At 40.6% G+C, this 12,869-nt stretch overlaps 1 protein-coding gene across 2 annotated transcripts in view; it reads left to right on the plus strand.

Annotated features, from left to right (window-relative positions):
* LOC108670084 (fidgetin) overlaps positions 1-12,869 on the plus strand; it is a 60,737-nt gene that overhangs the window by 34,569 nt on the left and 13,299 nt on the right. The window contains exon 1 of one of the 2 annotated variants that reach the window (XM_018157536.2): positions 11,459-12,303. The exons of the other annotated variant lie outside the window; for it this stretch is intronic. Within the exon in view, the coding sequence (XP_018013025.2) occupies positions 11,677-12,303 (627 nt within the window). The 5' untranslated portion in view covers positions 11,459-11,676. Of the gene's footprint in view, positions 1-11,458; positions 12,304-12,869 lie in introns of those variants that run through there. 2 annotated transcript variants of the gene reach the window in all.

Raw genomic sequence — 12,869 nt, forward strand, 5'->3', positions numbered from 1 at the left:
CAAACTTGACTATTCCGTGCAATTTCATTCATGTCAGTTCCTTTAATTTTCCCCTTTAAATGAGCGGAATTACAGGAATTGAATAAGTAATTTTGTGCTCCGGAGACTAGTTGTTAAGTAATTAGACAATTAAGAATTACTTACATTTTCTTATTCATGTGTTTTATAAACTGTACTGTTTAATCCTTCCGTTATTTTTTGCCTCATCGATATTACCAGTATGTTGTCCTGTCGTTACATAATATTTTATCTTGTGGAGCTAAATTTACACTACCAAGTTTGTTTCCCGTGCGAAATTATCAAATATCTTAATTGTACGAAATTATCAAATATCTCAAAATCTAGATTTTTTGGGCACCCGACTGAATTTTCGCACTCGTTTCTGTTCAATGTGTGTGAGCCATCAAATCTCTTATTTAATAACTACCTAGTGCGGGTACACTTGTTCCTTACTGCCTGTTAAATGCACCAACCATCTAGTTGGTCCCAAGGTTAGACGGTCCTAAATAGACCATCTCACACGTAAATCTAACCTTTACCTTCCTGCCATCACCACCGCACTGCATGCGGCAACTCAGACGCAGTGCTGTCGCGAGTCGACAAGTCCGGCACTAAACGTTATCTGTTGAGTATGTAATATATTGAGTGTATATCTCTAGCTTAGGTAACTTCAGAGAACTTGGTGCTGGTAGAATGTATTGAACTTGACTCGGACTGCGATATTTTTCTGAAGTTCTACTACGGTTATCGTCATTGATTGTTGAATAGATCCCGGAATTAGTTGCGTCCGTGCGCCGTGAAGCAAGCTACGTCGTGCGTCATGATGAGCGTTACGTCGTGCGTCATCACGTGACGCTATTCGAAGGCTGTGTGCGTCACTGCCGCGTCACCTCGAGCGACTCGCTGGTTACTCCTGACGCAGGCCTGTAGTCTGCATTTCTCGTGTCACTGATTCCACCTCAAAAACATGCAAGAAACGCAGCGTTCTTACTTACCTGTTATCAAATGAACTGCGAAATCAATGATGAAATGATTGGATGATGATAAAATGATAAAATAGAGAGCATTTTATCTGCTCGAAATTATACATTATATTTAATCAAACTTTGGCGACTAAACATTTGTGATCAACTTGGCGTGTGACGGTGGCTTTGTTGAGTGATCAACAGCAGCAGTTGTGCCAACACCAAAAACAACAGCAGCAACAGTTGTCAACAGCAGCAACAGTTGTCAACAGCAGCAGCAGTTTTCAACACCAACATCAACAACAGCAGCAGTTGTGTCGACAACAGCAGCAGCAGGCGCAGTGCTGTCCCTGACCTCACTTCCGGAGAGTGTGGCTGTGGTGGCTGCATCCATCACCACAGCTTGCGTCCAGTGCCACTTGTTGGATTATGCTATCCCTCGGGTGCTGCACATTAGATAATAATCTACCAAGTCCAACTTGCTGGATTATACTATCCCTCGGGTGCTGGATACTAATTAATAATATACCAAGTCCATAAGTGTAAGGCTGGTTGTGCTTGCTCAGTTGCTCATGAATCAGTCAGTACTAGTCAAGACAAATATTTTACTGAAAGCTTTCTGATAATACAAATGTATCAACATTGATTTGGTGACTAAACTATGCATTTTAAATTTAATTGTCGTTTCTTCGTGGGTAGAAAATGTAAAAAGTTACGCGAGGCTAAATGCTTGTTTATAGTGGTCTTTTTTTACGAGCTAGACATGACAAGGACTTCCGCGTTGATCATAAATCTGGATCTTCCGCCCAGAATTCATTAAATTATCGTTTTTATAAGATTCTGCGTTTATTTTTAAGAACTATAGCCTCGGCAAAAATGTGGTGTGATGAAGTGTCAGCTTCTTGTACACTGAACGCAGCTTCATTAACACTTCATTAACCCAATAGGATATTTGTGTGCTTCTTACAATGATATTTCTGTTAGAAATACATCTTGCTATTGTAGTGAAAATGTATTCTCCAGAGATATCCTCCAGCATTATTTCGGTCATCTAGCTTCCTGCACTATACATCAGAGGTTCTAAAGCAGTAAAGGAGCTATGTCATAAACATCGCAAGTTATTTTTCCGAGCTGCCATGAATCTCACACGTTGTAACATTCGATCTTTTCCATTGACACAAAAATTCTGTTCAAGAAGCATCGTGTTGATAATTGAGTACGTGTATGGCTTGTGAAATGGGAAGCTACACAGTTCATTTGTGACAAGTAAATTAAATATGGGTTCTCTGAAAGGAGGTTAATAGTTTGTTACTCACTGAACGCAACAGCAAGTCCATTCGTTCATGAAGACTATACCTGTGAATTGTATAGTCAGTCATCGCACGCGTCTCTTGCTCGTGTTTATTTCATACCACATCGGTTAATCGCTAACTTTATGAACATTCCCAGTGAAAATTTACAGACGCGGCAGCTTCTGATTTGGATTACCGGAAGCTGGGGCGACTCTAAATTTTGTTAGGGTTATAGTAATTGTGCCTTCTAAACAGACGTATGTGAAGATATAAATACCCAATATACGCTCCACCTGCCATCCTAAGTGGCAAATATGCCACTAAGCATATTTGAACACCAGCTTGACACGTGCAGCTCATACACGGCGCCTGTTCGCAATAATCAGGCCTTGAAGTGGGTGACCTCGTGCTAGCCAGACTCGCATCTCTTCGATGCATTCACAATTTGCGCAGAATGATCCTTAATCACCACAGACGTATGTGAAGATATAAATACCCAATATACGCTCCACCTGCCATCCCCCTACTAAGCATATTTGAACACCAGCTTGACACGTGCAGCTCATGCACGTCGCCTGTTTGCAATAATCAGGCCTTGAAGTGGGTGACCTCGTGCTAGCCAGACTCGCATCTCTTCGATGCATTCACAATTTGCGCAGAATGATCCTTAATCACCAACCCAGATGTGCATCAAGATCCTTTATATCTAAACCAACTAAGTTCTACCGAACTCTTCCAAGCACCACCCTATAGAACCCATGATCGAACTCGCTCCAATCAGTCGGAAGTGCGCTAGAGTGATTGGAAAATAACGCTAACATACATCTGCATTATCTGCACTCCGTCATCTTAATGTTCATGTATTAATACAAGAATTCTGATGATATTTTCACCCATAATGCCCGCATGGTCGCTTCTTTACGACAAAGGCTATACGTGTTCATAGTACTTTCTAGATGAACTGAAATCGTGTTTTTCATCGAAATTTGACAATGCTTTGATCGCGTGATATAGTGGCAAAAATAACCGCATCGCGTCATATACAGTACATTGATGCGTGTTATCGCTGCCAGGAGGCTTTTGAGTGACTAACTCTGCCTGCAAGCGAAAAGGCTGGCGGTGGTGAAAGGCAGAACAGAACGTCTGCTGCATGCAGCTACACGCATTGCCTGCACGTCTGCACTCTGCCTGCGCCTTATGTCTGCACGTCTGCCTGCGCCTTATGTCGGCACCTCTGCCTGCAGCTGATGGCACGTCTGCCTGCAGCTGATGTCGGCACGTCTGCCTGCGCCTTATGTCGGCACCTCTGCCTGCAGCTGATGGCACGTCTGCCTGCAGCTGATGTCGGCACGTCTGCCTGCGCCTTATTGCCTGCACGTCTGCCTGCACCTGACGAGTTTTGCTTGCCCTTCCGAGCAGTTTGCGCTTGCTGGAAAATACTCAAGACGAGTTCCTTTTTTATCACACGCTGGATGCGTATGCCTCTTGCAGACTGGATGCCTCTCTGTCTCCTTAATGCAGTTTCATATGTCTATAAGCTCGACCTCTGCATAGGCTGAATGGATACCTGCATTTATGCCGGTGACGTGATGTTCGCCGGCTCGTCGCTTGTCCGAGTTCTTTACTGCTTGCTTGAGCAGTATATGGACGGTAGCGCGCCAGTGGCTGATGTTCATTTATTATACCTACTCCCCCCTCTCTCTTGTCTCTAACCTGTTTGCATCCCCACTCCTGCAACTCTCTTAAATTTCACTCCTCAAACTGCTTGCTTTTGTTAGGATCTCAATTTTTTCCGCGATGCATGGCGTTTTCTTCAGACTGGCTGACATAGAAATATGATTATTTGCGATCGTGATATCTATACGTCGTGTTCGTAAAGCGATGAATGTTAGAATTTCTGCAATTAATTTAACAGGCTTATGAATTGTGATCAGCGGAGTTGTTTTATCTTGGCTCTTAATTAGGCTTCAGGATCAACTTAGCTTGTGGTGCGTAGTATTTAAAAGCGTCAAAAAATCCACGGGGCCACCTCTGCTTCATTTCCTTCTCGATAGGCTTTTCGAGTTACGGCTTATCTCATTGAGAACAGCGGCTTGTATTACGTTGCCTCCAGAAAACCAATGATAGTGCCATCTACTCATATTTCTGTTGTCATTGTACCGTTCTCAGGTATTTATGAATGATATTTTCATTTAATATTGTCAGTGGCTGTATTATGCACATATATTATTAAGTCGTTATAAGTATCTATGAATTCTCCACCTAGCATTCTCGTATTCTCTTCGTATTCCCTCCTAATTTCATTCGCCCCTTTGAAGTCATTCTCTTGAATGCGTCGCGTGTTATCCGTCAGTTGTAAATTTGTTGTTTGAAGCATTTATTTGCTGCACTTTAATCTTTATAGTTCGTGAGCGTTGTCTTACGGACGTGACTCATGCCCTTTTGTTCCCGTATCTTCAGCCTATTTTTTCAGGGCCTGAGACGAGCTGTCGCGTTCTTATCTACATATTGTGTTACCAAGTGAAATAGAACATTTTTTTTGTCTCTTGTGCGCATGGGCTCCTGATAAAAATCCGTGTCTTCTTTTTCTAGTTTCTTTCTTATGATTGACTTGTTACAATCGAAAAATGTCGTCTTTGTTTTCTCCTTGCTCGCTCTAAAATGATTGTTTTACGTTTCTTTCCTCTTGGAAGTTAACTTCAAGTTACTTATTCAAAATACATCACCGTTACCTCCGTTTCGTTGGTCTCAGCGCGACTGACAGCTTTACTTGGACAAAAAAAAGTGTTGACAAAGGGTGACTTGCCTGTTTATTTCCTCATCATTGACGGTCAACAAAATGTAATGAGAATGCGCACCCTTGAAAGTTTCAAATAGGTAAACATTTTTAATATTATTTGACTTCTCATCTGACATTAGGATTTCTGTGATATCGCACTGAATTTCTATCATAATAGATGCAATCAACATCTGTGAGTTTCATTATGGAACTCCGAAAAATTCTAGACGACACTGTGACCATAATTTCGTTAACTTCCCGTCATAAAACTTTTGTGGCTGACCCATAATTATTTCCGGCATATTCTACGAACTTATTCCACTTATTACATGTGAATTGCTTCCGCTGAACTACGATTATGTTCTACCTTCAATGTTCTCCAAAATCTACTGTTTCTAATCCAGATATATTGCTTTCTTTTAGCTTGAGCGCACTAGTCATTTTATATAAATTACTCATGAAGAAAGGGACATGCCACTTTGAAATTTTGTGAGGCTTATCTTTAACTTGTAAACAAAATTTCCAAAATTAAGAAAAAAACTTTTATTCCGCTTTAAAAAGCGACTGTATGCAAATTAGATTAACACTGAAGTTGAAAAGATGCTAGCTTAAAATCCCGTTACTTTTTTTCGTGACAAATGAGACAAAATTGTCCAAAAACGGACAAAAAAGAGAATGAATTCAGAAAAATCACTATGTGGCTATAAACAGAATATATCTGCAGATTATTTTTTTATTTCGCATCATTGTGCTAGACATTGAGATAGATCACTTTAAAGTACCTAGTAATATTTACAGCACTATTTTCCATCTTTTGCAAGAAAGAATTGGAAGTATGTTTCATTCAAAGCACTATCTTCATTATTCCCTTCAGTAATTATGCGAAAAATTAATTCAGTAACACGGACGCACGAATATTTTGGTTCTGTCCACTCCTGGGTCATGCAGCCTATAATAACTCACTGGTTATAGTCCCGAACTTGGAGGTCGTCTGAACATATTCAGCTGTCGGAGCTTTATTACTCATTATCATAACTGTCAGAACGCAACGAAACAATAATTTGGCAAGACTTGATGAACTCTCCTTTCCTCAGTTTCAACCAACGCTTCCTTGCTGTTTGTTAATTTTTTATCTTGATTCCTCACGAACGATCATTCATCGGAAGATCATGTAAATTTTTATTTAGAATTACTATTATTATTGTTGTTTATTACACAACAGTCATGCATTCACAAATACCAGTTGGTCTTTGGTACGCCAGATGTTATTGTATGTGTTTTGTGTGTCTTTTTAGTCGAGGTTTTTGCGCTACTTTTGGTGTGGGATTGTGTGGCTTTGTTAAGCCTGTCGAATGGGATTGCGGCTTCCATGGAAGAACTCCTCCAGGTCGCGATTCTTGTCCGTACGTGACCCTACGGAGTGTCGTCATCGCTGTCTGCTGCTAGAACTTGTTCTCTTAGTTCTTGATCTTTATTGGTTTTGCTGTTTATTTAGGTATACCCGACTGATTTATTTTTGTGATTTTCTACAGCACACTTCATCGTTGCATAATTGTAACGATTCCATGACTACTTCTTAGCTCATCGGTTTATCGTGTAATTTCGTTCTTCCAAAAAGGTATGTGATTGTATACAATTAAATTCTTCTTATCAGCTTTTCGTTTCGCCCCAAATATTATTTATTGCAAGTTCTGCAAATCATATGGAAGTACACATTAAAGACTTATTCTTGCTAAACAATCCTGCATCAATCCTTGTTATCAATCCATTTGAGTAATGTGTGATTCATTATCCGTGTGACAAGTTCTCTCTGCTGCTTCATGAATATTGATGTGAATGTAAAGGTAATTGAATAATTCCAGCACACGCTATATCAACCCCGGTGGCAGAGTTCGAGCACCGCCATATAAACGACCCGTTAGCGGCTCCATTTGGTCGTAAAATGTGTGTGAATTGCATGGCCATTGCAGCAATTGTGAGCAAATGAGGTGGGCACCACAATGCACGGCTTGGTGTTGCACACAACAGCGCCAATTTTCGGTGGTTGTTTGACCACTAATTAGGAGCACTTAAGTAGATGTACCATAGCAGCCTTGTACATGTGAGAGCTCTAGATCCTGCGCACAATATTGCTAGCACCCAAGCTCTTCTGTCAATGATAGCCTCAAGTGTCGTAAGGTCTTGGCTTTTAGAAGGATTAGCGGATAAGTCTCAGGTAATCCCAACTTAATCCTCTGAGCAGCGCCGTGGTCGCCCACAACCTTTCGTAACGCCTGCCAGCTGCAGCTTAGATTATTCGACGCCTCAATTGCCTATCGCACTTCATAGGCTTATACTACTACACTAGAAAAGCCATGAAATTAGTCCCTGATTACCTATGGCATCCACCTTATCGTTTATAAGAGCTAAACTCCTCTCTTTCAACACTAGTTGTCAGTTGTGCAGACATGATAGCCATCAGTAATACAGCCTTTTTTCCCTAGTACCTCCAGATGTGTTTGAGCTAAAGGATAAGCCAGCTACCTAGAAGGCATCTCCCCTGATGAAATTAATTATAAAGCAATTTACCTTGTTTTTACTTTACGATCTATTGTATTTTAATATGTTTGAAGATGAACGACGAACGCCAACAAAGCACTTCACTTGCATTCAACTCCAATATATGTATATATAGGGATATTTTAACAATAGGGTAGCAATATATAGCCTTGCCACAGACGACTATATTACGACGTAATAGAGGTTTGCATTCTAACTGCTCTAGTGTTCGTAAGGCGTGTTGTGAATTAGATAAATATTTGTTGAAAATTCTGGAGTAGTTGTTGTTCGATTTTTTGCGGTGAATCAAATGGGGGAGAAGTTTGACGCTCTTTTAAGTCTCGACTCACGCAATTGAAGCCTCGGTCAGCTAAACATCACTCATACACTTCAGAACCATCAGCGACAAGAGAGCGTTATGATTACTTATTTATTGTGTCTTCACAATTTCCAGCATTCACTTGCACCTCTCATCTCTCTCGCTTCTATTCTCCACCATTCCCCTCCAATCGTATACCAGTACCTCACTTTCACACGTCAACCTCAGTCACTTCACTAGTTCAATTTTTCGAGCATTCTCTCACTTTTTCAAAGTTTGATACGCCGCAATTTCAGAAGCCGTTATTTGTGAAAAAAATCGTGATAGCATTAAGACATGAAAGTCGGTTAAAAATTTTCGCGGTATATAAGTTTGAAATTTTTCCCTAATGCAACAACTTAGCATCGATTGTTGAGAAGAAATGTTCTTATGACTTTTTAGTCATAAGAACTTTCCGTGATGGTTCTTGAGAATGCAGCACAGCTTCATTGTACTGGGAGAATGGCCCTCAATATTTGTATTCACTGCAAATTGAGCCGTCGCTAATAGCTATGAAGTCACCTCTTCCGCGTGTTGGAACTACTGCTGAAAATGTTCATAGTTTGCAAAACAATTTCTTATTATCTGCCATCCTTTTTTACGGTAGGTCCTAATGGTAATAATTATTTACATAATTTCACAGAATTTGAAGATAATTAGTCTAATTTGCATGTAAACTTGATGGGTATAGCAAGTATCTTGAATGTCAGCGCGCTGTATATCCGCTGAGTACTCATCTTATGACAACAACAAAGGTAGCGACACGCACACACCTGCGATGTCATGCCTCACTCGCTGCTGTCAAGAACACCCCCGGATTGTTCTAGTTCTGACTCATCAATTCACCGCTTGTTTCTGGACAATTGCCACGTGAAATATTTGGTCGAACGCTGTATACCTGTAGAGCAGTAGGCCTTTGAAGGTCTTTTGTTCCACTGCCGTAGCCAACACTATTTCATGGACTGCGATGAGCCACTTCAATTTTCTCCACATCTTCCTTCATTCGCCCTCTAGCTACTCCTTGTGAGCTCGGTGAGTTATGGAATGTGTGGCTTCTCTCGTCACTCATTCTTCACCCTCCCACCTGCGTCTACCTTTCCTTGACCAAATAAACAAGCTTAAGAAATAATTGATTAGTCAGCCTGTTAGGCTAAGATAGATGAATGACAGCCGCTGTGGGACTGACCAAGCTTCAAATTTTGTGCCCGGTCGCGGTAGGAATAGGCTTGACGCGCTTTTTTGGTCCCGGATTATCGGTGTGGTCTTCGATGTCTCTTTGTTCACCGAGGCGAAAACAATAGCCCAAATTCAAGGGAAAGAAGTGTTCAGCGGCAAACATTTTCCTGCTGCTTCTTGTGCTCGGACGAAATGACCAGAACCAGTATAGTCGAGCCGGACGTACCCTATATGCGTGATGAGCTGTAGGCCTTCTTAGCTCATACAGTAGGCAGGTCTATGGAAGCATATAATACCTTATTTTGACCTCAACATCGCCAAACAATAACTTGCTCCTCTTAGGTAGCTTTATATTTATGACATTTAACGTGAACAAAGTTTGCTTTAACTAGCAATGAGTAGTTCAATCATACCTGCTTCTGAGTGTTTAAATTATTACTTCCTAAAAGGCGTGATTGAACGAATCTAATATCTGAAACAAGAATAACTTTTAAATACAATAATTGCAGAAATCCCGATTTTGTTATTTATTTTAATTCCTTGTCGATTTAATTCACTTACAAGATCTGAATAGGAGCAATTTGTTCTAAGTGAATTGCGCGGTTGGCTGCATAATATAGGTTTGAATTCAAGTAGCCATTTGCTTGTCTGCTGCTTGGTCATATTTCACTGTTGTCTAGTATTTCAAAAAATGGGTAGTTCATGGTACATATTGAGAACCGTCATCATCTTCATTGTTTTATTCATGAAATATTCAGTGCATGGTTCTGTACAGATACGAACACTTTTTCAACGCTGATTAGAATCGGTTGCTCAACAACGTGATTCGCTTTCCCAAGTCGTCGTGTTGTTTTAGTGAACAATTCCTCATCTCGCTGGCTGAAGCTTGCCACTACGAATGAACTTCTGCTATATATCGCGATTGCCGTAAGTAGCGTGGCGTGGATGCTTTACGATCACTGATGTGATATCGAGGTAACTTATTCAAGGAAATCCTTAAATTCTAATGTAGGTACTTGAACTTTTCTTCGTTGTTGTAAGTATGCAAACTTGTGTTTCTCACGCGTCGCTTAGTAGACGCTTACAGTAGATTATGCATAATTTTAGGCCTAATCTTCTGTGTTTATTCTTTAAGATCACAATTTGTGGAGATCACAAATTTAAGTTCACCACTGATTTTCTGAGGTGACCTGACTATTCATTCTTAAATCTTGACGTGATTTATTGATACAAGCCCAATCCTCAATAATGACAGTATTCTAATGCATTTCATGGTTTGATGGTACTATCTAAGCTTTATTTCTGTAGGTTTACATACTGTCCCATTGACAATACCTGTTGTCTACTGAAAACTTATCGCGTCCGATAACAGTTCCTGTCACGACGAGTCCTCAAAACGTCAGAATATAATTGGATAATGTAATTAATGATTGTAATCATGTAAAGCTGATATGAGACGACTCGGTATTTTCGGTCCCTAAATTATCAAGTTGTTTATTTTTCCATTCATTAATTAGTTCGATATTGTGGAAAGTTTCAGCTATATTTTTCTGCTGGAGTTCTGTGAGATAGTCGACTGACTGTACATCCTGTTCGAGATGATGGATTTGATTTGCTTTGTCGGCAAGGTTTTGTTGCTGCAGATCATATTGTATTTTTTTCCCCCTTATCGTCACTCGTTCATTTGTAACGCTGCGTGCCGAATGACTACAAAAGGCGTTATTTAATTTCTTACTAACATAATAAAAACTGAGCTCGACTACAATGCACTTTGTTTTACGGACTGCTTCTTTGCTTTTTCAGTCCGTGGTCACTTGATTTTGTATGGTCACTTCCCTACAGCGGTGTTCAGTTGTACACGTCTTCGTTCAGACTATCACGTTATCACGTCTACGAACTGTATTTTTTTAGATCACCGAATGACTAAAGTGTAATGAATTCAAATTGTGTTGTTTCTCATAGCTTTTATGGTAATAGCTAAGAAAGCACGTGTGCTAACAGGGCTTGGTGGTTTCTGTTAAAAAAGTATTCTTTCCGACCAGCATTTCGGTAGTGCATGAATTAATACCTCACGTTCGTTCCGGAGACTCACCGGAACATTTTTTAATGAAAAAAAAAGTTGAGGTGGAGCTTTGCTTTTTTTTATGTCCTGTGCCTAGTACGTTCCTTATGAGCCAGTGGTGGCTCATTACCGAATTTTGAGTTTTGCTTCGACCCATGAGACAGAACCGCCCGCCTTCTCAGGTAAGTGATTGGTTGTGCCCAGACGTAGTAGGCCTTGTCGGCCTCCTTTAAAGAGTACGAGTCGTGCTTACACTTCAGTTCTTCTCTCGTCGTCGTTGACGAAACACGCAGTGTGGTGCTCTAGGTGGCCTAAGTGCCCCTTATTTGTTGTTTCTGTGTTATTTGTTGGTGTTAGTTCGAGAGATGACGTGATTTATAAAAGCCAGTATAAAAGTTGTTATTTGAGCGTGACCGCGCTCGCAGTCGCAAAGAATTAGTGCGTGTTACATCGTAGGTCGAAATAATTCAGTGGTCCATCGTTTCAAAACAACAGAAAACGACATCATGGATTACAGCCAGTGTGATATCGGCGAGCCCGAATATCAGAACACCAATGATCACTGCGATGATGATGATGAGTATGACGATGATTACGAAGAAGAGGAGTACTCAGATGAGGACGAAAATGATGATCATCCTAACATACAGTTACTGGCCCAACATCTGTTGATGGCTCAAGCTCAGTCGTACAATGGGCAAGAAAACGGAGAAGGAATGCTGGGAGCTTGTGGCTACACTCAGCAGGGCGAGGCACATCACTTCCGAGGTCCTAGTATAGACAGTGGGCAATTTAGCGGAAACGAAGCATCTCCTTTTGGGTCATCAGAAGTCATGATGACATATGGATCAGCTGGTGGCATTCCATCTATGGCTGCCTTGATAAGCGCTGCAGGCTACGGCGATGCTGGAAACAGTTTTCAGCCTGAAGATATCAATGATTATGGAGCTGGACAAGTATTTGAAACTGCCGGCAACGATGAGTTCGAGAACCCATTTGATGGATGTGATATGGAATATGATGGCGGCGATGACGAAGAAGAGGAAATTTACGATGAAGAAGAGTATGAGGGTGAATATGAGGCGGCCCCACAGAGGCACTCGTCGGCTGCTCCTGCGCTACTGATGCCTGATGTGAGCATGATTCTTATTCTTATTATTTTTGCTGTACCTAGCGCGTTGTGAGCTTACTTGGGCCGTCACGTCGAGTTGACAAGCCTAATTGAATCTCCTGTCATTATTATCTTCAATACATTGTCGCTTCAGTGCATCTATTATTTGGACGTTTTTCCATATTATTCTCCAGAACTTAGATATTTTTAACTTTACATCGGATTTTGTTCATGATCAAAAAGTTTTTAGTCGTACTTTTGTGTCTTTTTGTCGGTAATAATTCGTGCTTCATTCACTACACCTGCTGTTACTACTTACCTGGCATCGCCTTGTTGATGTAGCAGAGCTTGCTAAGAAGTTGAGCAGCGTTTCCTGTTCTGCTACTTTTGGTCAAAAAATCAGCACGATCTAATGGGGTATAACCTCCAAGCTATGAATAAATAATGCATGTATTGATTCAGTTTTCATGAAAATGACCGATTTTCATTCAATTTTTGAGGGTGAAACAAATTAATTTCTTATCTAAATTTATCTACTATTTCAGTTCACTTACTAGAATCACGCACTCATAGAAATAAGCGAATCTT

This window comes from Hyalella azteca, unplaced genomic scaffold (assembly GCF_000764305.2).
Source record: "Hyalella azteca isolate HAZT.00-mixed unplaced genomic scaffold, Hazt_2.0.2 contig13406, whole genome shotgun sequence".
Classification (NCBI taxonomy): domain Eukaryota; kingdom Metazoa; phylum Arthropoda; class Malacostraca; order Amphipoda; family Hyalellidae; genus Hyalella; species Hyalella azteca.